This window comes from Schistocerca americana, chromosome X (assembly GCF_021461395.2).
Source record: "Schistocerca americana isolate TAMUIC-IGC-003095 chromosome X, iqSchAmer2.1, whole genome shotgun sequence".
NCBI lineage: Eukaryota > Metazoa > Arthropoda > Insecta > Orthoptera > Acrididae > Schistocerca > Schistocerca americana.
In genome coordinates, this window is record NC_060130.1 from 217,666,388 (window position 1) to 217,691,944 (window position 25,557).

The following is a 25,557-nucleotide window of genomic DNA, read 5'->3' on the forward strand; positions in this document are numbered from 1 at the left end:
AGAAAACTGTGGAATTGCCAATGCGTGCCTGAGCATTTGTAAAGGCTTGGAAGGGCTTGCCTTAAAATCTACTAAGCGGTTACGAAATGGTTCCTTATTGGTCGAGCAGAACTTCTTAAGAACTCACAAAAATTGGGTGACTATGACGTAACTCGAGCAAGGGTGTGGTCACATGCAATGATATTATTGTCATAGATATCTCAGAACTAAAATGAGAATGGCATCACAGGAGATAATGGATGTGGAACAAGGACATCAAGGAACAATGGGGCAATTGAGAAGACTGCCACCTCAACTGCAACCTTCATTTCTCCGATGCTGCATTATGGCAAGGTTCCTCCGACTTAGGCATTATGTACCTAACCCTATGTGTTGCAATAAATGGCCATACAATACTGAATTGTGAAGGTTAAGCAACCTGCACTGCCCTGGTCTTGAATTGGTACCCTCCTGGGCTCTGCTGTGCTGTGGCCGGAATGCCCTGGAAGCCAGATCACTGGTGGGAAGGTGTAAAGTCTAAGAAGGTAGACTCGGGGCCTGTAGTCAGACTGATTGTGGTGAAGGCTCAGACTCATGGTGGTTGCTTGTAGAACCATATCACCTCTCTTCATGGTTGGTGCTGCCAGATTAGAACCCTTTGGCTAGAAATACTGGGTGTTTGTACTCGTTAGGTGCTCATTTGTTGAGCCAATGCACTGCTTCTAACCACGTATGGTGTAAAAAGTCCATCACTCAAAGTTGTGGAAACTGCCCAGCCAGTCCTGCAGAAATCCTGTCCTCTTGCTGTGTCATCAGTATTGCAATGCTGAGGCTGGATCGGCCCAGAGTGTATGAACATGCCAGTTGCCACAACTGCCATGACAGTGTTTTGGCTCCCGCCAGCTTAGAAGGCATTTTGTACCTACTGAGGCAGAGCTACTATTTTCATAGTAGTGCCCCAAAAATAGTGGCTGCTCTACATACCTCCCTTCTTCAGTATACCGGGTCTCTGCCTCTGGTTGATCTGCAAAGACTCAATGTACATGAAAAACAGTGTACAATATATTCATTTGCTCCTTATGTGCTCGTCAGCTTGAACCGCAGTGTTCAGCAGCTCTCAACTCAATCTACAATTCTAGCTAACTGGTTTTCAGTTTACGTGTATCTAGTAACGTAGTAACGTGCCTGAAATCTCCACTACAACTGACAGGATAGTGTGCTCAAATGCCCACTCTTGCTTACAGTTACTTGACAGTAAATTCATCTCATGGACTCCTTGTAAAATTGCACAACAGAATTCAACTGTTAGCATTGTTGGCACTTATGCAAAATGTCGTTTGCCATAAAAAAAGAAATAAAAGCCACTTAAGTGTACCATGCTGTTAGGTGCATCAGCATTCTGTCACATAAGTAAAAAATCTGCCGACCATTTTAAATGCTAGGAAACAGATTCCATAGCTTTTGTACATTAAATGCTCACATATAACAGCAATTTTTAACCCTTAATTTCCCACTTTTTTGTGGATTATACATGATTGATAATCCAGTCTGCTGGTAGCTGGTGTAGTGGGGGTTCACATGGATGGGCAGCCCTCCATTTAAGGCAGATGAAGGCTGCACAGAACAGAGTCAGAAGTGTTGTGGTGCTGGGTACTGTGAGACTAATGATCATAATGGTCATAACTGTAAGACACTTTTTCCTGCTACTGCTGCACATGCTGAAGGATTTATTCCACAGATATATACTCCGTCCTGGGTTGCTACGAGTTGGTTCAGGCAGAGGATGAGGTCAGATTCTAATGTACCATTGAGTTAGGTCAGATTTAATGCCGGGAGCACCACTAGTGGTTTGTCCGGCTAGTACAACTGTGTTTATGTTATGTTCATACTGGTGGTCCCCATAACAGTAGCTGTAAGGTGAAATGTAGGCCCCGTTATTTTGTAAATTGTCTCGCTAATTAGCAATCCACAGCCATGTAATCCCAGTCACATTGTTCCTGGGTCATTCCATGTCAGACTGCCAAATTTCAGAATGTTTTCCTGCTCGGGCATCACCTTATGTAAACATTTGTTCATTTCCCTGATGAACACTGGTTAAGTTTAACGTTCCTCGAAGCAATACTGGCTGGGATATAGTCGGAGTGAGTGTGAATTTCTGGCAACTTTGAGCTGTTATATCTTGGACAGCATTTTGTTGGAAGAAATGAAATGTGGCCATATGAAAAGAATTTTAAGAGCCATATTCAGCCAGAAAATTTTAGGCAAATTCGCTCAGAAAGGTCAGCCCCCCCCTAAAATCGCTGGGACCACAATTAATGCTGACAGGTACTGTGAGACTGAAAAAACTCAAACAAGCAATTCAGAACCAGAGAAGAGGAATGTTGAGCAAGGGCGTACACATTCTCCGTGACAATGCTCGCCCACACATCGCTCGGCAAACCGTTGCCCTCCTGCAACAGTTTCAGTGGAACACAATCGCCCACCCACCCTGTAGCCCTGACTTGGCACCCAGTGCCTGTTCCCTGGGTTGAAAGGACATTTGGCTGGAAAGCGATTCAGCTCCAACAATGTGGTGAAAGAAGAGGTTCACAACTTTCTGAACAGCATGGCGGCGAGCTGGTATGACATGGGCATACTAAAACTGCCACAGTGTCTACAAAAATGCATCGACAGAATTGGTGATTATGTCGAAAAATAGCTAAATGTTCAAGCTGTAAACTGATGTAAACTATTGTAGAAATAAACAGGTCTATGTACTTATAAAAAAAATAGGAGACCTTACTTTTGGGATTACCCTCGTACAATATCCCATGTTAGTCGTATTTGGTATGGGTCACAGACATATGAGTGGTATTCTAGAATAGGTTGTAATAGTGATTTGTAAGCAATCTCCTTCATAAACTGGTTGCATTTCTCCAGTATTCTACCAATAAACCAAAGTCTACCACCTGCTTTACCTGTGACTGAGACTATGTGATCATACCAGTTCATAACCATACAAAGTGTTAAAACTCGGCTTTTTGTATTAGTTGGCCAATTCCATCTGTGACTTGTTGATATACCAGTCATAGGATAACGCCCTTTTTTATCATTTTGTGAAGTACACAATTTTACATTTGTGAACATTTAAATCAAGTTGCCAATCTTTGCATCACATTGAAATCTTACCGAGATCTGACTGAATATTTATACAGCTTCTTTCAGACAGTACTTCATTGTAGGTAACTGAATCATCTGCAAAAAGTCTGAGGTTACTATTAATACTGTCTTCAAGGTCATTAATATAAAACATGAATAGCAAGGACCCCAACACACTTTCCTGGGGCACACCTGAAGTTGCATGTACTACATCTGATGGTGATCTCCATCCATGATAACATGCTGTGTCCTCCCTACCAAAAAATCTTCAATTCAGTCACAAATTTCACTTGACACCCCATATGAACATACATTTGACAATATTCATAGATGTGGTTGTGAGTTGGATGCCTTTCAGAATTCAAGAAATACTGCATCTACCTGACTGCCCTGATCCATAGCTTTCAGTAAGTCACGTGAGAGAAGTGTGAGTTAGGTTTCATATGTTCGAAGTTTTCATTCTGTTTGTAATACCACATTATGTTTGAGCTCAGAACATGTTCTAAGATTCTACAAGAAATGAATCTCAAGGATAATGGACGGTAGTTTTGTGGATCATTTCTACTATCCTCATTGTAAACATATGTGATATGTACTTTCTTCCAACTACTGGACACAGTTTTTTCTTTGTGATATTAGATAGGTTATAGTTAGAAGGGAGGGTAACTCGGCCCCAAATTTGGGATGGACTCTGATAGGGATTCCATCAGGCCATCAGCTTTGTTCAGTTTTCATGCTTTCAGCTGTTTCTCAGCTCCACTAACACTTACTGCGCTCATCTTTTCAGTGGTAGAAAGATTAAACTGGGGCAATTCTCCAGGGTTTTCCTGTGAAAAGGAACATTTGAAAAACAGTTAATCGTTTGTGCTTTTCCTTTGCTACCCTTAATTTCAGTTTGTATCTCATATGCAAGTGACTATACATTAACTTTGGTGCCACTAACAACCTTTACATACAACCAGAATTTCTTTGAGCTTTATGTAAGATCATTTGACAGTAATCTGCTGCAGTAGTCATTGAAGGCTTCATGCATTCCTTTCTTGACAGCCAAGTATGTTTCACTCGGCATCTCCTATCCATAGCCCTATGCTTTCTTTTACACCTGTTATGTAGTAGTCTCAGTTTCTTTAGAAGTTTCTTTACAGTGACTGTAAATCGTGGAGGTTTCCTCCCATTATGAACTGTTCTACTGGGTACATATCTTTCCAGTGCCTGGCCAACTATTCTTTTAAACTTGAGCCAGAGTTTCTCAACATGCTCCTGCCGTGTGCTGATAGTTTAAAGTTCATCATTGAGATATGGCACTACTGATTTTTTGCCTAGTTTACTGAACATATATACCTTTGTGTTAGTTTACCTTTGTACTTTGGTAATCATTGTTGCAACATTCGTGTCATGATCACTAATACCAGTTTTGATGTAGACATTCTCAAAGAGATCAAGTCCCTTAGTTGCTTTATTGATCCAATATATTTCCATCATGAGTGGGGTTCTGAACTATTTGTTCTAGGTAATTGTCAGCAAAGGTATTTAGTACATGATGTCTGGTCATGTTCACTACTAAGAAAACTGCAAGTCTCCCAATTTATTGTTGGATGATTACTGTGTGATTGGGGAACTTAAGCATAAGTTAACTGAGGTTTGGTTTAAAATTTTCAGTTAAATCAGGAGGGGAATGTGGCAATCGATAGAAGGATCCAATCACCACTTTATGCCCACTCCTGATACTGAGTCTCGCCAAGTCAGCTCTTGGATATGCCCATCATCTACAGCCCCATCACTCTTTTTTTAAAATCCCCATCCCCCAGCATCCAACCAACCACATTTGTGCTGTTGCAAGGTATTTAGTACTACGAGGACATGCCAAAAAGTAATGGCCCCCGAATTTTTTATGTGAAAACTCTTAAAGCTTGCTATATAAAACAGATGTTATTACCATGTCTTCATGTCTAAATATTTGTTTCTCACCATACACACAGGTGATGGACACATTTCCACAAATGAGACAAGTTTGTAATTTAAAAAAAATTTTTTTTTTTATTTATAGACACAATCACATGTTTATGACACAGTCATAACCGGTTTCAGCCATGCAATGACCATCTTTAGATTCTAAAGGCGGCATACACTGAACACAGGTTCATGGGTTCGACAACGCATGAACCTGTGTTCAGTGTATGCCGCCTTTAGAATCTGAAAATTGTTATTGTATGGATGAAACTGGTAATGACTGTGTCATAAATATGTGATTGCGTCTACAAATAAACAAAAAAAATTTTACAAAATAATCAGTCACGCATTCCATAGACAAAATGTCCTTTTTTCCAGAGACAAGTTTGTTGATACCGCCACTGTAGAATGTTTGACTTTGTTGATGGAGCTACAACCTCACCTCTGCTTGCAACACTTCATCACTATCAAAGTGAAGGCCTCGAATATGTTCTGTAAGTTATGGAAACAGATGAAAATTGGATGGGACCAAGTTGGACTGTGTGGAGGATGATCAATAACAATGAACTCAAGGCATTAAATTGTTGCAGATGTCGCAGTGCCCATGTGGGGTTTGGCATTGTCATGCTGAAGGAGTGGGTGATTCATGTGTGGACAGGCTCTTCAATTTCAGAACCCGATTACAGCACGCTGTTTCTCGTGCACAGACTTGTTTTATGCTCAACTCGGAGACCTCTAGTGGCAGATGGCTGCAAACATGTAGACATGAATTATAAAGATGTAGAATATTCATAATTTTCGTTTTATTTAAAAAGTGTTAAGAGTTTTTACATAAAAAAATTCAGAGGCATTATTTTTCAGCACACTCTGGTTCCCTTGCTGTGTTTGCCCCTTAATCATTTGTAGAACGTATGCAATGTGCTGTATTCCCCTATACTTCTCCAAACACATCTTTTTCTTTGCTTTTTGATGTAACATTGATAACATATCCTCCAACCTCCTCACCTTATTCATCATCTCCCATGCATTAAATGACAGTGTCACCATCAGTCAGTGACTGATGATAACATCCTCTTGGCTGGTAAATATAACTTAACTTTCCAACTGATGATCCTCTGGCACCGCCGTTCCACTCTTGCTGAAGAGATACAGCACTGCCACGATAGGATTCCCCTGATCCCCATCTCTGGTGCCCAGCAATCTGGGAAAAGGAAACTAATTACTCTCCCTCTCTCCCCTTTGAAAGATCTGATGTCTCCTGACACAATTTGTTGAATTTATAAATAATACATCCTTGACACGTTTAACACTTGTGTATTTTCCCCTTTGTTACTATGTGCATTGCTTCTACAATCTTGTAACTGGTGTCCAACCCCAATGCGCTTTTCATACTGAGGCTGATGACATTGACTCTGGACATGCCCTGATCTTCCACACCTGTGACACCTTATGTCAGCAGAAAACGCACTTTGTTTGTTGCACGCCCCTATTGCTATATCAATCTCCTCTAACTGCGTACCAACCTAATGGCAGCTTCCAGGTCTGTCAGACTATCTGTCTGAACCCTCGTAGATATGTTGGGTGGCATGCTCCTGTGGAAGGCATCTAGTGCCCTATTATGTCCAGCTTCTTGGAGTATAATCCTGTGTGTCTCCTCACCCCCCCCCCCCCCCCCCCGCCCTCACCCCACTCCCTCGACCCTCCCCCCTCGCCAGCTCATCTGTGTGTTCACTAACTTTCCAGATTCTCTCAGCATAACTTCCCACTGTCTCATTGTATTCCTTCGCTATCCCACTTCACTGCTCATGTTAAAATCTAACACCATTGTAATTTTTTATAGCATTATTGGAAGCCCTGCCTCCACTCCTCAAATATCGGTGCAATTTTTAAGCGTTTCATACATGTCACACTAGTTCTTGCTTGTATCAACATCCTGCATGCCATTTGCAATAGGTGACTATCCACCCTACCCCAGACCTTTGCTGTGGCTCCCAGGTCATCTAAGAAAGACATCACATCCTCAGCTGAGAAGGGAGTAATCAAATTAATGGCAGCTGAATCTGTTGGAGAACTAGCTGGCTTGGACAGTACCTCCTTTTCCTTCCTAGTGACAAGTTGCCTAGGCAACTCTTCATTATCTGTCGTCATTGCACTACTTGATTAACCAACAACTGAATCGCCTCCTGCTCTGGAACACCTATGTTCCAAATTTGACCATTGCGGAAACCTTACCTGCAGTACATAACCAATTATACAAAACAACATCACTGTAAAACAATGTTTTTCACATTCGTAACCATACTGTATTATTCACACTTTGATGCCTACTCATTAACTTCTATGACTTGGCACACTGGCTAGCAGATGACCATACATTGCCATTGCCACAAAAGTCTGATGAATCAGCTGGTTCTAACAGCTTCACAAGTGCTACCCATAAAACCAGCTGACGTCCTTCCTTGAACCCACCTCCCGTGCACGCGAAAGTAGGGAAAACAAAAATTCTTCACTCACTCCACTGTATGTTGATACTGAGAGTTGCGGCTGTGATGTGATGATGCATGAAGCTGCAAACATCAGCGGTGGTCAACTTTTCCAACACTACGTGGATGGCTTCTATGGTGGTAGGGTTGGATGATAACAGCGGTGGGTGGTTGTCGAGATGTTGGCCATCATTAACATGTGAAAAAAGCATCTCATTAGTCAAATATTTTATTCAGGCTCGAGCTACAACACTCGTAGTGCTGCATCGTACCGACTACGCCCCCTTGTGGCATGTGGTGAGGACAGTGTGTATAGGAGAGCTGAGGCCAGCTGTGATGCAAGTGACCAGAGGAATGCTGACGCCCTGATCTGTGCAGTGGCATATGCATCAACTATGCACGGCGAGGCTGCTTGTGCCAAGGTCTGCTGTGGCATAGGGAACTCGGTAATTAAAGCAGGGGATATCAGCCCTCAAAAGTGGAACTTGCCCTAGTGGACGAAGGTGCTCAGCACCAGGATACCTGCAGCAGCGTAGGACCCCCCTGTGGTTCCAGGGGTTAGAATAGGCCCAAGGTATTCCTGCCTGTCATAACAGGCAACTAAAAGGAGTCTCAAATGTTTTGGCCTTCAGTGAAGGCCCCCGTAGGGTTTGATCTCCATTCTCCAAAATTCTTGTGAAAAGCGAGCTAATTGGGGAAGGGGGCCTTACATGGTGCATCGTGTCCCTAGTGCACTGAAACCTTCAGCGTTCTTTATCACCGTGACTTTGCAGTTCCACTCATTCTCCATATGTTTCGTGAGGGTATCTTCCCGCGTGCCTTTTCCTCCATCCACTGTGCGGTGTCTCTTTCTGTGCTGACAATGATCATGGACTTCTTTGCACCTCATATCCAACATGGTAGTCAGTCTGTTGCGGTGGGGCTGCAGTGTACCCTATTTGTTGTAGCCCCCTGACAACACAGGGATCACTGTGCTGATGCCTGCGCCGTTAACTCCTCACATATGCCAAGGAGTAGATATCCATCTCCCTGGTGCCTTTGCTGAAGCTGGGTGGTGCCCGTGGTGAGGGCCCCTGGTCGGAGTGGGTGGCATGAGGGTGAATGACATGCCATGACGTGTACTACATCATCTCTTGCTGTGGCTGGATGGCACCCGTGGGGAGCCCCCCTGGTCGGAGTGGGTGGCATCAGGGCAGATGACACCCGATCAAGCGTAGTACATCATCTCTTACTGGTGGTCAAACACCAGTAGTCTTTCAGCGTTCACAGGCTCAATTCAACACACAGAATTAAGACCCCAAATTGTTCCCCTCCCTGGTCACACCATGGGAGGAACATCAGGTCAAGGATGGCAGCAGCTCTTATTCGCCCCGCTACTTCATATGCTTGAGAGCTGATCGGGAATCTTTCATGATAATGAAGCCTCAGTTTTCTGTTGAGCGTTTAGAGGAGAAGTTTGTGGGGGGGGGGGGTGTTTCAGGGATTGTCCAAGATGAGATCTGGGTCAGTCTTGACCAAAACAGCATCCTCTGCCCAGTCACGGGTGTTACTCACTTGTGACAAGCTGGGGGATGTTTCTGTAATCATCGTGCCCCATAAGCACTTAAATATGGTCCAGGGTATCATAATTCACAGGGACCTTCTTTTGCAGTCCGACGATGAGCTGTGCACCAGTTTAGAACGGCGAAGTGTACATTTCGTTCGACGTGTCCATCAGGGTCCGAGGGATAAGCAGGTTGCCACCGGTGCCTTCATCTTGGCCTTCGAGGGAGATACATTACCTGAGAAGATCAAGGTGATGGTCTACTGCTGTGATGTGAAGCCCTATATCCCTCCCCCAATGTGGTGCTTTCAATGTTGGAAGTTCCGTCGTATGTCCATCCAGGGGGCCGACAGTCCCTTCGTGGGTACGTGTGTGGCGTGCACGGGGCTCCGAGCTATTTGCAGTCTCCTTCCTTTTCCCAGACCTGCATTACCGTCCCTGTTCCTCTCCTTTCCTTTCCTGTCCTTGCTCCTTTCCCCCTGCCCCCTCCTTTCCCTCTTGGTGGAATTCATGTCGACTTGGCTTTCCTCCCGGCTTTGTTTTGGTATGTGCTATTGTTTAGTTTGCTGTATCCATCTCCTTTTCAGCGTTTTGGTCCCCTTGGAGTTTGACCATTTCCAACATTTTCCGTCAGTGTGAGCCATTTGGGGATGAACTCCCTGCCTATTTTCCATGTTGGAGGCTCATCTCACCCTCCCCTCCCCACCCCTCCATTTTCCCCTTGCACCCTGGCCCCCCTTCATGCTAGGTCACCAGCATGGTAGCAAGTCTGTGTGGTGGGGCTGTTAAGTACCCAACTGGCTGAGCCCCCTGACAACACAGGGATCACACTGCTAGTACCTGAGCTGTTAACGGCTCGTGTATGCCAAGGAGTTGATGCTCATCACTTTGGGGCATCAGAACTCCCAGCAATGGCTGCCGTGCCAGATGGCCCTCGCTATGGCGGGGTGGTGCCCACTGGGCGAGCCCCTGGTCAGGGTGGGTGGTACTAGGGCAGACGCCTTGCATATGAAGCGGGAAAGGCTTCAATATCCTGGCCATTCTTTGGCCATTTCTAAGAGTGATAGTAGACATGATAGTCCTTCTGATCCTTTGGCCTTCCCCTCCCTCGCCACCCCATGGGAAGGAGGTCAAGCTTGCCGACTTGGGTTGAAACCTTTCCCTCGGTACCTGGTTTGTATCAGGACAGGTGGTGAGAGTTTTGCCACGACCAAGCCTTTGTTTTTTTTGTTGAGGCGATTGAAGATAAGTATCATGGAGTGGAATCCACGAGTAAAATGCAGTCCGGTTCTTTGCTCATAAAGACATATTCTCCTGCCCAGTCTGCAGAGGCTGGCTGGAGTGGCCGAGCGGTTAAAGGCGCTACAGTCTGGAACCGCACAACCGCTACGGTCGCAGGTTCGAATCCTGCCTCGGGCATGGATGTGTGTGATGTCCTTAGGTTAGTTAGGTTTAAGTAGTTCTAAGTTCTAGGGGACTTATGACCACAGCACAGTCTGCGTCGCACCCCACTAATCTTTGAACTCGGTACAGGGTATCATTTTCTACTGGGATCTTCTTCTCCAAACTGACAAGGAGCTCCATGCAAACCTCGAGCGGCAAGGAGTCCGATTTATCCACATTGTTCAGCGAGGCCTTAAAAACAATCACACTGATAGACTCCTTTTTTCTGGCCTTCGAGGGGGATATCCTCCCAGAGAAGGTAAAGGTGGTGGTGTATCGGTATGATGTAAAACCTTACATTCCACCACCGATGAGATGCTTTAAATGCTTACGGTTTGGACACAGGTCTTCCCGCTCCACCAGTTATCACCTCTGTGGTGACTGTGGGGGGCCCCCTCCATGAGGGGAGTGCCTGTGGTCCCCCGCCTGTGTGCATCAGTTGTGATGCGCAGCATCCTCCGCACTCGCCAGCATGCCTGGTGTATGTGAAAGGAGGACGGATTCAAGAGTACAAGACTTTAGATCGACTTACCTACACCGAGGCTTGTCGAAAGTATGACCGGCTCCATCCTGTGCCTCTAACTTCTGCTTTTGCTTCAGTTACGTCCACTCCCCTTCGTACCCCCTCCTCTTCCAAGCCACGCCCAAATTCACCCTCACCCTCACCCCTTTGGGTGCTAATCCCCCTCCCCCTCCCCCGCCAGAGAAGCGCTCCCCTTCTTCAGCAGCCGATGGTACTGGAGCTCCCTCCCGGGACTCCTCTTCCCGGCACCCCCTGAAAGGCGATCTGCAGCTCCACATAGGCCGCACGATCTGCGGCCGGTGGGGGCCGCTATTGCCAGGTGTAATACTGTGTCGTACCACACTGCAGTCTGCCCTTCTGTTCCATCACAAGAGAAGCAGCAGAAACACAAGAACAAGGGAACAAGCGCAAGGCCCCTCAGGTACCCCCCTGATGTGCCACCTTCCCCTCCTCCAGCCAATGAACCAACAGTCTGACCCCACCTATATGGACATTACTCCATCCTTATCGGTGACGGATGGCGACTCGGTGGCGTGACCGGCTCCGGTCCGTTCGCTTGCCATTTGGACTCCAGCTTGAGAATCCTCCAGTGGAATTGTAATGGCTATTTGCGTCACCTCCCGGAGTTGCAGCCCCTTCTTTCCTCCTACTCTGCTGCTTGTATTGTTCTCCAAGAGACCCATTTTGTCAATTCTTACTCACCCACCCTTCATGGGTTCCATGCTTTCTGTTGAAACCAGATTGGCCCTGTGCAGGCTTCTGGTGGTGTTTGCACCTTGGTGCGCAAAGACATTTTTAGTAAATGGGTTCCCCTCCATACCACTCGGGAAGCAATTGCTGTCAGGGTCAACCTGACCACTACAATCACAATCTGTAATCTCTACCTCCTGCCTGACAGGCTACCTCCTGCCTGACAGGCCACCCACATCCCTTGCCCTAACCACCCTTCTTGAACAACTCCCTTCTCCCTCCCTGCTTGTAGGGGACTTCAGTGCCCACAACCCTCTTTGGGGTAGTCACCCGACTATTGCCCTGGGCAGGACAGTTGAATCTGTTGTGGCAGCGCTTGACCTCTGTAACACCGGTACTCCCACAGACTTTAGTGTGGCACACTGCACTTTCTCTTCCATTGGCCTCATCATCTGCAGTCACAGCCTTCTTCCCTCCATTCAGTGGGGTGTCCACGATGACTTATGTGACAGCGATCATTACCCGATTGTTTTGACCTTCCTTCAGTATGTCTTGCTCCGTCACCCTCCCAGGTGGGCCTTCTCTAAAGCTGATTGGGGTGCCTTCTCCTCTGCTACCATCCCCCCCATACTACCACACCGTAGTATTGATGAGTCTATACAGACTTTAACTGCCACCATTCTTGCCACAGCTGTTTCAGCCATCCCTTCTTCCTCGGGGTTACCCCCTCCCCTGTCAAATGATAGTATGATGGTCCCATAGTGGACTCTGGAAATTGCTGCAATCAAATTTCAGAAACGGATTTGCTGGTAATGGTATGTATCTGCCATAGGACCGCACACCTGCTCTTCACAAGACTGGGCAAGACTCGGGCGAATTTTTGGCTATTGTCCCGTTGCAGGAATTTCTGTGCATGGTGTTGTCCTTCCCATCTGTACTTTGTCGCAGAGTGTTTCGCTCAACACTTTGCCCAAGCCTCTGCGTCGACTCAATATCCGCCCTTGTTCCTCCTCCTCCTCCTCAAACAGCGCTCGTAACGACTGCCTTTGTCTCTCATTTCTCTCTACTTGGAGCCTTATAATGCCCCATTTAGCGAGCGGGAATTCGCCAGAACCCTCACCCTTCGTCCTGACACGTCTCCTGGACCGGATTGGATACGTAACCAAATGCTCCATCACTTACCGGTGGCTGGCCACCGTCGTGTACAGACCCTTTTCAATCATCTGTGGAGTGAGGGGGTATTTCCTACCCAGTGGCAGGAAAGCATTGTTATTCCGGTGTTGAAGCCTGGGCAGCCACCTCTTCAGTTGGATAGCTACTGTCCAATTAGCCTTACCAACACCCTCTGCAAGCTCGTTGAATGCCTGGTGAGTTGGCGGCTGTTTTGGATCCTCGAATTCTGTGACCTTTTGTCAGCGACTCAAGGTGGTTTCTGCCGTGGCCGCTCTACATTGGATAACTTAGTCCACCTGGAGTCTGCTGTCCGGTCGGCTTTTGCCCATTGGCAACACCTCATTGCAGTCTTCTTTGACCTGCATAAAGCCTACGACACCAGCTGGTGCCACCACATCCTCACCACCCTTCACGACTGGGGCCTTTGTGGTGCTCTGCCCATTTTTATCCATAACTTTCTTTCATGTCGCTCTTTCCGGGTCCAAGTTGGTTCCTCCTACAGCACTTCCCGTCGGTAAGAAAATGGGGTTCCACAGAGTTCTGTATTGAGCGTCCCTCTTTTTTTCATCGCCATTAATGGACTGGTAGTGGCTGCTGGGCCGACAGTGTTCGCGTCTTTGTATGTTGACGATTTTTGTACGTATGTCGCTTCCTCTGTCGTGGGCGCTGCAGAAAGCCGTCTACAGGGGGGCAATCTACCAGGTGCAATTTTGGGCTCTCTCCCGTGGCTTTCAGTTTTTGGTGACCATATTGTATGTCACGTATTTCTGCCGTCGCCATATAGTCCATCCACATCCGGACCTGTTCCTCAATGGCCAATCCCTCGAGGTGGTGGACACCCATCTCTTCTTGGGTCTGGTCTTCGATGTCCGGTTGACAGGGCTTCCTCGTCTTCGCCAGCTGAAGATGATGTGCTGGTTACGTCTCAATGTTCTCAGATGTCTGTGCGATACCACCTGAGGTGCAGACCACTCTATTCTCCTGCGATTGTACAAAGCACTGGCCCAGTCTCGTTTAGACTACGGGAGTCTTGTCTATGGTTTTGTGTCACCTTCGACATTGCAGATACTAGATCCCATCCACCATTGTGGGGTCCGACTTGCGACTGGTGCCTTCCGGACTAGCCCCGTGATTAGTCTTCTCACAGAGGCAGGGGATTCCATTTCTGCAAGTTTTGCACCAACAACGGCTGATATCTTATGCGCTCTGCATTTGCTGCACCCCAAAACACCCTAATTATGGTCTCCTTTATCCAGACACTCCAGTGCTGTAATTCAAGAAAAATAAAATACACTATACCTGCCCATCCGTGGCCAGCACCACTGCTTCCACAACCCACCACTTCACAGCCTCTGTACCTTAGAGGCCCCAGTGACCCCAGGTCGCTATAGTATCGTGCACACGTGTGACCACATTCACGTAATCACTAATATGTTGGCCACTACTGACCTTAAGCAGCTAGTTGTTTCTGGGTAGAATCATGTTCTGTGCCAAGTTTATTCCCTAGGTGGCACAAATCACAGATCCCCTAGATCGACTATGCAAGAAGGGTGTCAAATTTGTGTGGTTGACCACCTGCCAATTGACATATCAGAACATTAAGTACAGTTTCAAGGTGGTATTGTGACTGACACTATATGCATTGGACCTGCCCTTGACACTCGAGACAGACACTTCCCGATATGGTATAGCGGTTGTTTTGTCTCATAAGGTGTCGGGTAGTAGTGAATGGCCAGTTGCTTTCACCTCTGGAATGTAGACTGTATGGCAGCAAATTACACCTGTTGAGCGACTGCAAAGCTCAAAGCCTTGATTTTGTTGTTTGTGCATTGTTCTAAACTCCTGGAAAATATGATGCATTGTCTGCAGAATTGGGCATTGTTTTTGATTGGGTATCAATTGAAATCCACTTTCACCCAACTCACCAACGTGAACACCCTACCCCCACTTCCTCTTGGTGCCAATGTGCAGTTCAACCACAAGGAAACAGTTTGTTTCCCCTGGACCAACATCCACAATAAATCCTGGTTCAATTCCTTCTGACTGCACGTGAGGTATCCACTGTGTTGTTTCACGATCCTGTCCTGTTGAAAGTTTTGTCTGAGGTACTGGAGAGGTGTCCAGAGAATGTTTTGAGCCTTACTGATCTAGCCTTTCACAATTATTTCATGTTATGCTACTGATTCAATGCTACAAATGATGTTTTAATGATGGCTGCAGAGGACTCTCGAAAACCTGACCATCATTCTATCCTCGCTCTGTCCCCGCATCCTCCAGCTCCTTTGTGCTTGTCATTGGTGGAGGACATGTATGGAGGCACTAGCCCCACAGCACGTGTACTGGCCCAACATCAATGCAGACATTGAATGCGCATACGGCTCGTGTCATGCCTGATCTCTCAATCACTTGTCCCACGGTCAAGGTTCCTCGTCGTGGCCCCATCCTGATAACTTGTCGGAGAAGGTCCTCGTTGATTTTACCATGACATTTCAGGTTGTTATGTGGCTTTTGGTGGTGGCCACCCTCTCAAAACTTCCCTTACGTGGCGTGGATGCTGTTCATTACCACCATTTCTACCACTTGTGACCTCATGATGGTATTCTACCTTGAGGGAGTGCCACTTATTCCCTGGTGTTGGATAATTAGCCCCCATTTACGTAGATGCAGCTTTAGGCTTTCTGTGGCTGTAATGCGATCACCACCCTGTTTCACCTTGCTCCTAATGGGAAGATTGAGCAGATGGTCCATACATTTAAAACACAGCTGCTGAAGACCTTGCAGACATCATCTGGCTGAAATACTGCATTTGAGTTGGTATTGTACACCATTAGACCTCCTGCATCCTGTGCTGTGTGCCAAACCTGCATATAGGCCTGCCTGTGGGTGGAATGTCTGTCTGGGCATGCATATGCAGTTGGTGTCTGGGATGGACCCAAGGGGTCATCATTGGTGACAGAGAGCATCAGTGGCTTGATGTTAAGGCCAGACATGACTGTCTGACCCACCAACACGAAACAGCTCTGGCTGTGACCACAATCGCATTTGGCACCCTGTCTTCACTTCCGATGCTCAGGCTGGAACTAAGATGACCGCCACCTGTGCCTCGTGTCCCTTATCACTGGAGGATGGTTGAGAGGATAACAGTGTGTGTGCCTGTGGAGGTGGGGGACCAGTCCCTCTGTCCTGACCTTCCATCACTCTTGTTGTAACTGTGCAGTCTGCTGGCCTCTGCTACCCATGCAGTCCTCGGGCCTGGGTTTGTGTCGTAAGAATGAACAAGAAGTAATAATTGCCTTTTGCTACTTTTTTTTCCATTTGAAATGGCTGATATGATTACATGTGTTTAATAAAAATGAATCTTTCACTTTACATTGGAGTGTACATGTAATGAAATTTTCCTTCAGAATAAAACTTTTCACTTGACTGAATCTGAGACTTGAACCTATGCCTTTCGTAGTCAATACTTCTACTCCCTGAGCTGTATGACCACAGGTGCAGTGTGTCTCTCACAGTTTGTCTGCAAATACCTATCTGCTCATTCACATGCTGTAATAGTTTAATTTCTGTACCTCGTGCTGTTTCTGTTGAATTTATTTAAATTTACGTAATACACATTTATGGGAAGAAATGTGGAGAACTGCGGGATGAACCACTTAAAGTTTCCAATATTCATTTTCATCAGTTTGTTGACATATTTCTCACAATGTCTTCCAGATCACATGTGTAGCCTCTGACTTTATCAGAGCTTCAGTCACTCACCCCAGATGGTTGAGGAATATTCCATAGTAAATTTGTAAGGATACCACAGTTTTCCAATATTTTACTAATAAACTGAAGCCCACCATGGACTGTGATCATGATGGGACCTTCAGATTATTGCTTTGCTTTGCAGTTGTTATCCCCCATGTGACTTGCCGTGAAATGCTTGTTACTGACATAACTCTGGTTAAATATCTGAGATGAATCTGTCTTTTTAAGTATGAGTACAGTAATGAATCAAATAATTACCTTGGGAACTTACTGAATTCAAGCATAATTTATCTGTTCAACAAACAGTTATGATCAGGAGTGGTTTTAGATTTGTACATCAAAAACTGTATAGGGAGTGTAAAGAATAAGATGGAGTTTTACCAAAAGTGTGTGTAGACTTCTTTAGGCTTCACTGATGGAATGTGGTGGTTAGTGATAAAGAATGCTGTTCTTGTATTTTGGAGGAAAGTTGTTTGGATCCCAGTCCAGCCAGCCTGATTTAGGTTTCCTGTGGTCCCCCAAATTCATTTTAGTTGTATACATCCAAGTGTACCATGGAATGGTTGTTGACAGCATCTTTGGCCAAATAAACTAATACTTCAACTTTTATGACACAGAGGGGTGATGACTTTTTAAACTTTCCATTCTTTACAGTAGAGCTCACCAATGCCGTTACTAAACTAAATTCACAGAGATTGTTCTTTTGTTAGAAAGTAGTGCAAACTTGGTTTTCAGTTAGCAAATTTGTTTCTTGATTAAATGTATTAAGCTACTCTAAGAAATGTATCAAACTGCTTTGCTCCAAAGTAGAAAAATTATAATTACAATTTATACTGTCTAATGTTGTAAGAGATGTAACTTGTGTGTGTGTGTGTGTGTGTGTGTGTGTGTGTGTGTGTGTGTGTACACAACTTGAGTAGGCAATACAGCTTACTCAGACATCACTGATCACTGTCCACCCTACCTTAGACATTATTTTTCCTACTTTTCTTTATCTTTGTCTTAAAACATGGTTGACTGGATTTCCATTATTCACTAATTGCTAGTATAAGCATAAAAACTACAGACAGAAGCTACAGACATTATTAAGAAAAGATACTAAGAGCACTGACCTTCAGGCACTTATATATGTTGTCTGATAGTTGTTTTCAGAAATCTGTAGCAGTATATTTACTCATATTATTATGATTCTTTGTTGGACAGCTGGCCATTGGTGTGCACGGTGTGAATCATCTGAAAGCACAGGGGTCCAGGCTGGAGGAGGGAGCTTTATGGTCTGGGGAATATATTCAAGGCATTACCCGAGTTATTTTGTCATTCTGAAAGGCACAGATGATTGATATAAGTATGCATCTAGCCTTGGTTACCATGTTCACTCATACATGCAGTTCGTGTTTTCCTTCACACAGTGGCATTTACCAGCAGGACAATGTAATGTGTCACAGAGCTCACAGTGTATGTGTGTGGTATGAAGAGCACCAGGATGAATTTACTGTACCCCCCTGGCCACCAGACCCTCTGGATTTAAACCCGGTTGATAATCTGTGGGACCACCTCGATTGAGCTGTTCTCGCGGTGGATTCTCAAGAGAAACCTGTCACTTTCTGGCCATGGCACTGGAGTCTGCATGGCTCCATATCCGTGTCGTTACCCTCCAGAACTTCACTATCACTATTCCTGCATGTCTCGCAGTGGTCTATGCAGCAAAAGGTGGTTATTCAGGCTTTCGACTGATGGTCACATTAATGTGACTGGACAGTGTATATGTAACATGTCAAAATTACAATCTTACTTTGGCTGCTATCTTTGCGAGCAATCTGTACAGAATTGGATCCTGACAAGGCAGCCAATTTGAAGAAGTTTTGGGGTTTAAAATTTTATACACATTTTTTGTGCAGGATAAAAAGACATAGCCACCAAAGAGTGGCTACAGATTTTATCAGGTAGTGCTATGGTTAAATACATCCATCCTGTATTATCACAGATATACTTCTATCTTCTAAATGCTGACTTCCTTTGGTGTAGTGCTTTGACATGTTTTGCTTGTAGAAGCTGTCAAGTGGGAATATGATTGCTGAAGTAGAGAGAATGATTTGGTCTCAGTGACTTTTCACTCATTATTTCACACTGTCCTATTACACAAAATGATTAAACTATTAGAGTTTTCCTTTTGAACGTGTAACTAATAAGTACTCTCACAGTGGAATCAATACTTTGCAGTAACAAAACTCTTTGGCCCATTCACTGTGAGTTTTTTAAGTGTTTCAAATTATTTGATGGAAAAGAATAAGCTGTAGGCATTGACTCTACTGACGACCAGCCAGCTAGCTGTCAATCAACAATAAATATAGTGTTTGTAAACAAATATGAAGCTTGTGGTTTGGTAGTAATGTAAAGCATTTCTTTATTTTTTGTTATTTGTTTCAGGCTTTGCTTCCACATGTGTACCTCCAGATACAGATCTGCGCACAGTCCTGTGTGTCCCCTTAAATTTTTCGAAGTGTAGTCGTCAGGCACTGGCACGTGCAGCAGAAGATGCAGGATTCGATGTTCTGCAAGTAATTAGTGAACCTATAGCAGCCTTGCTTGCTCAAGGCTGTGGTGTTGAGTCCCCAGATGAGAGAGGGTGAGTGCTGTAATGCAGTATGTTATTCTTGGTATTGGTGATAAGTTATGAAACAATCTGAATGATCTTTAGCTACTAAATGAGGTGTTCAACATTGTTAACATATATTTTAGGGCGAATATGCTGCTCATTATTGAAATTGTTGTTTCCACTATTGACTAGCCTACATAAGATTGGAGGAATGCATGTTTTCTCCTGAGACTTTACTCTGAGGGCTTTGGCCCCAAAACACTGCATAGCATGTGCACATAGGCTGATGTTTTCATCAATAGAGCTGATAAACATTCCACAGTGATACGTTTCAGTGCTGTGTTTTGTGGGTTACATTTCTCCAAATAAATTATTAATTTCTTATTAACAGATGAAACTTTGATGTTAAGATGTCAGTGGTTCAGTTTGTTGAGGAAATCTGCATAAATAGCAGTAAAATATTATTTTATAGTGAAGTGTATATGAGAAAGACATGTTGACTGTTGTTACATGAACCCACATCAGTTGCTTTATCTTTTGACCCTGAGGTCAATGATCCTGCATGATCTAGACTACGGTCAGATTGCTCATTATTAGGTGTTCCAATTTAACGCAGATGATGGATCTCCTCTGGAAAATAACAATCAGATCATAAAGGAAGTCCTTTGGATATCCCATATGTTTACTGTGGGAAGGTCTCGTCTGAGATACAGAAGCAGCTCTGCAGCCATCTGTTTAGTGCAATGGTTACAGCTGGTTGTAAGTAATGCTTGTCAACATCTTAGTTCCTTTTGGTGGTGAACAGGGTTACTGTCACTCGTCTAATGGAATCACAGTTCACAATTTGTTATTTCATGCCCAGTATTGATTGGAATCCTTGGTTTGGAGCCAGGTAGATTTAAACTAGAGGCTCCATTGATTTTTTTGGTGATCTTGGGTGCAGATTTCTTGACTTAATCTGTATTGGATGTAGAATTTTAAAGTGCCTCCCTGAATTGGTTAGGCATGCAGTACCTGCAGAAAGGATTTCCTTCAATAGCGCAATATGTATAGTTTGCAGTATAGTTTGCATCTTTTTTTTTTTAGATAAATTACTTTGTAAGCCTGTTTACCTTTAGATGTTGAACATCAAAGAGCCATGATCACTTCACATGTATGTCATATTGAGGAGATCAAATAGCCATGTAAGTCAACTGTGAAAATGAAAACTGAATATTAGGTAACTGGACAAGTATTAAAGGCAAGATCACTGAATTACTGTGACTTGCTTAAACAGCATTGCTTGTGTAGCAAGTGGAACAGAAAATTGGGTAAAACTAGAAACAAAATCTTAAATTCTGACTGGAATATATATGTGACAAGTCTATTTTTGTGTAATGAGATAAATGCAGTCAACAATAGATAATTTGGGTAAAGTTAAGCCTTAAAGGTGGGCCAAAATTTCTTACTAAAACTATCTATTGGTGACACACTACATCAGTTGAGATGGCATGGAATGCTACGGAAGATTTGTGGAAAAATATTTCTGATAAATTACCTGATCGTGTTTTAGCCATAGGAGAGGTTCCTGTTAGCCAGCCATGCATGACACAGATGGCAGGATGGCGGTTCTAGTGAAATTGTACTAAATATCTTATCTGAAAATTATCTTGGACAGCCAACTAAGTAGAATACATACGATGTAAGTATACAATTTATGCTGTCAATAAAAAAATGTGAACTTTTCAATTCAGTGAAAATAAATGGATGAATCAACAAACACAGAGCTACAGCAGCATCATTGATCAGTGGTGTTGAATGAAAAGTTGTGCATGATGTCAATAAAATGACAACAAACTATCTGAGCAACTATTTACATCTGGGAAGGAGAATATTGATTAATGGGAGAAATTCACAAGCCTTGTCAGAAACATGCTGGTTGAGTTTGTGTGATGGGATGTAGTGAGATGTGGGGAAGGACCCACCAAGGTTCAATGACAATATTACTCATTTAGCCCCTGAGGGCTCACAACTCTCGTGTCAGTACCTACCTGCTTGGCTACCATGGGGCCCCATGCTTTGCAGCATTACTTCGTTTCTGTCCTGCAAGCTTATACTTCCACTGTCACTTTCTCCCTCTGTCTCTCCATTGTATGGTTTTCTTGATGCAGACCCAGCTCAGATCTCGTTTGTGACTGGGATTAGAGTTTCTGCTTTTTTTTGTTTTTTTGTTTTCTACAACTTTTCATTAAGTAAAGACATAGTCCCCGTTGTTAGGTTTGACCTGCCATCAGTTTTCAGATTCTCCAGAAATGTTTACCATGCAGGGAAGGTCACCCAATGCAGTGTAAACTCCAGCATGGTGGCCATCCTGTCATGGTGGTCATCAAATAGCTGCACAGTGGTAGCCCCCTGGCCACGTGGGTATCGTATTGTTGGTGTGTGAGCTGAAAACTTCCCATGTATGCCAAGGTTTATGTGCATGTGCCCATTGTGACTGGGACACGGGGACTCCGAGCAACGGATTACTGGCCACGTAGCCATTTTCTGAGGCTGGGTGGCGCACATGGCAAGAGCCCCCATTCGAAGTGGGTGGCACCATGGCGGATGAGCCGCAAATGAATCGGATGAAGTTATCTTCCGCCGGCAGCTGTATGATCCCAGCAGTCTCTATGGAAGGAAAGTACGATTTAAGTGCAGAGAGATATGTCCATAAAATATTTCCTTCCATAGGGCTAAGCGGCAAGCAGAGAAATATCCCCCCCCCCCCCCCCCCTGTCCCCCCAATAATTAGTTTGCTCAAGGATTGCTGGGGATTCCTTCTTGGCCACAGAACCCTTCTTCTTTGTGGAGAACATAGAAGTCAAGCTTGGGGAAGTGGCAGCCATTTCTAAAATGAAAAGTGGGTCAATTTTGATCAAAACAGTATCCTCTGCCCAATCACGGGTGCTACTAGCTCTTAACAAGGTGGGTGACATACCGGTGACTGTCACTCCCCATAATAGTCTAAATATGGTTCAGGGAATTATTTTCACAGAGACCTGCTCTTACAATCTGATGCTGAGCTACGCACCAACTTGGAGTGCCAGGGTGCACACTTTGTTAGTCATGTACATTGGGGACCAAAGGTCAACAGTGTCGCTACCAGTGCCTTCATGTTGGCCTTTGATGGTGATTCATTACCTGAAAAGGTCAGGGTGACATTATACCAAAGTGATGTGAAAGAAAGCGTCACTCCCATGGACACCTGCCCAGATGGACTCTCAGCTGTGTTGACTGGGATGCTTTTGCCTCTTTTGTTGCCCTTGGCTCCCCACTGCATGGAGATATTGATGAGGCAGTCCAGAATACAACTACAACCATTATTTGAGCAGCTGATTTTGGCGATTCCCTGTTCCTTCTGTGCACCCCGACAGAAGACAATACCTGAATGGTCATCAGAAATTGCAGAGGCCATTAGAGATCGTAGGCGAGCTCTCCAGCACCGTAAGTGGCACCCATCGATGGAGCACGTTATTGCCTTTCAGTGGCTCCATGCCTGGGTCTGTCATCCAATAAAACGATGGAAACAAGAATGCTAGGAACAGTACGCTTCAACCATCAGACCATGAACCTTCCCTTCATAGGTTTGAGCCAAGGTCAGATGTATCTACAGATACCAGACACCTGCAGGTGTACCTGGTGGTGGTACGTTGAATGATGCCATCTACACTAACACAGATGCCACATTTTTCTCTGTATTATGCTACGGCCTCTGAGTCTGAGAACTGTCAACCCTTTTTTGTGTCCTAAAAAAGTGGGTAGAGCAAAAGCAGTTATCTTTTACTGCACACCACCTGGATCCGTATAATGCTCCATTCAGTGAGTGGGGATTTGTCAGTGTCCTAGCCCACTGCCCCAGGATCGGACCACATCCTCAACCAGATGATCAAGCACCTATCTGTGGATTGTCAGTGTCATATCCTTGCCATCTTTAACTGCATCCTGGAGTGAGGGCGACTTCCCATTGCAACAGCGACAAATCATCGTCATCCCAGTACTGAAACAGGGCAAGCACCCTCTAGAGATGAATAGTTATTACCCAGTTAATCTCACCAGTGTTCTCTACAAGTTGTTTGAATGCATGGTGAGCTGGCGGCTGTGTTGGCTCCTTGAGTCTCGGGGTCTTCTGCCTCCATCCCAGGGCGGTTTTTGCCGAGGTGACTCTGTACTGAAAATCTGGATTGCCTGGAGTCTGCCATCCAAACAGCTTTTGTCCAATATCAACACCTTATAGCCATCTTCTTCGACCTGAAAAAGGCTTAAGACACCACATCCTAGCTACTGTACACATCTTCTTATCCCACCATACTTTGCAGGTTCAACTTGCTGCTTCCCACAATACCACCCCCACCCCCCCCCCCTCCTCCCACAATCCGACGAGAGAATGGGGTACCACAGGGCTCTGTTAGTATGGATGTCGCTGAACATCGACTGCAAGGTGCCATAGGAAAGGCGCAGTCATGGGACCTCACCCATGGCTTTCACTTTACAGTGTCGAAACTCATGTTATGCACTTCTGTCAACATTGTAGTGTTCACCCACAACCAGAACTTTACCTCAACAGCCAACTACTCAATGTGGTGGGAACGTTTTGGTTTTTTGGACTGGTCTTAGATCCTAAGTTGATGTGGATTCCCCATCTAAGCTAGATTGATCGAAAGTGTTAGCTGCACCTTAATAGTCTCCACTGCCTGAGTAACACCAGCTGGGATGCAGATCGTACTACCTTTCCACAGCTTTACGAAGCCCTGAAAGAATCCCGTCGAAACACCGCAATCCATCCCCCGCAACAGCAGTCCAGATCAAGGATTACAATCGCAATCCACATCCTGTCTCTCCTCTCTGAACTCCAGTTGTTTCCTCTATCACCTCTCCTCCAGGCCCATTCACTACACATTCATGGTGCATCCCTCGGCCACAGCGTTGTCTTGACCTATCACCAGATCTGAAAGACTCGGTTCCTTCTGAGGCCGTCTGCCACCAATTTTTAGCCATTCTTGTCATATCTTGGGGTTCAGAAGTAGTCTGTACTGATGACTTAATGGGTGCTGGTCACGTGGGCTTTGCTTATACTCGCATGGGACACTGAACTGTGCTCCCTGCCAAATGGTTGTAATGTTTTCACTGCGGAGTTGGTAGCCATCTCTCGTGCTCTTGAACATATTAGTTTCTGCACCGGTGGATCCTCTCTCATCTTCAGCAACTCCTTGTGCAGTTTGCATCCCTTGACCAATGTTACCTTCACTGTCCCTTGGTAATTGCTATCCAGGGTTCCCTGTATGTCTGGACCCCAGGCCACATCAGGATCCTGGGAAATGAACTTGCTGGTAGCCTGGCCAAACTGGCTACCTGTAAACTGATTTGTGATGTTGGTATTCCAGTAATGAACCTCTGATCAGTATTATGCCATGAAGGTTAGGGAATCTGGAATGGCTCACTCTGACTTTGCCAAACAAAGTAGGGTGATTAAGGAGACTACAAATCTGTGGACGTCCTTCATGTGGGCCTCTCTCAAAGACTTGATCGTCCTTTTGCTGGCTGTGTATTGGCCATACTTGGCTAACTCTTGGTCATCTCTTCTGTCGCAAAGACCCACCTCTCTGTCATTGTGGTTCCCATTTGCTGGTAGTCCACATTTTGCTGGACTGTCCGAACTTAGCCACCATGCAATGGGCTCTTAATCTCCCTCACTCGCTGTCTCTGGTGTTAGGAGACAATGCCTCAGTGGCTGACTTAGTTTTACGTTTTATTCTTGAAGGGAGCTTTCACTGCTCTCTTCAAGGTAGGTCCACTTACCCATATTGGCCCATTGATGGGTTGGCAGAACACTCTTTGCCTCCTCTGCCAAGTCCGTGCTGTGACTATCTGGGCATTGTGGTGCAGCCTGGTCCTCACCTTACCTGCTCTTTTACTCCCCCCCCCCCCTTCCATGGTCTGTTAGACTTGTTCGTCTTTTGTCTCTCTGTACTTCTCTCGTCGTGTCCATGTTGCTAGTCTCTTTCCTAGGTGATTTCTGAGTGGGCTACATCTGGTAAGGGGGGGGGGGGGGGGGGGGACTGGGATGTATGTTCCCTCATTGCATTGCACTGTGCTTTCGGAGGCTTCTGGCTGCTCCCTAGAGGGAACACCTTTCTTGTGCTCTCTCTGTCTTTGTTTCTTTCTTTCTTTCTTCTTCTTGTCCATTATCTCACCTTCATAGACCTTGGGGTTTTCCTCCCGTGGGTTTCGTGTGGTAGGCTATCTGATCTACAGGCATGTAGACCTGTCT

At 45.2% G+C, this 25,557-nt stretch overlaps 1 protein-coding gene across 1 annotated transcript in view; it reads left to right on the forward strand.

The window, feature by feature from the left end:
• The window catches only part of LOC124555485 (heat shock 70 kDa protein 14-like), a 150,195-nt gene that overhangs the window by 32,487 nt on the left and 92,151 nt on the right, over window positions 1-25,557 (forward strand). Inside the window, exon 4 of the mRNA XM_047129408.1 lies at window positions 19,100-19,298. Coding sequence (XP_046985364.1) covers window positions 19,100-19,298 — 199 coding nt within the window. The remainder of the gene's footprint in view (window positions 1-19,099; window positions 19,299-25,557) is intronic.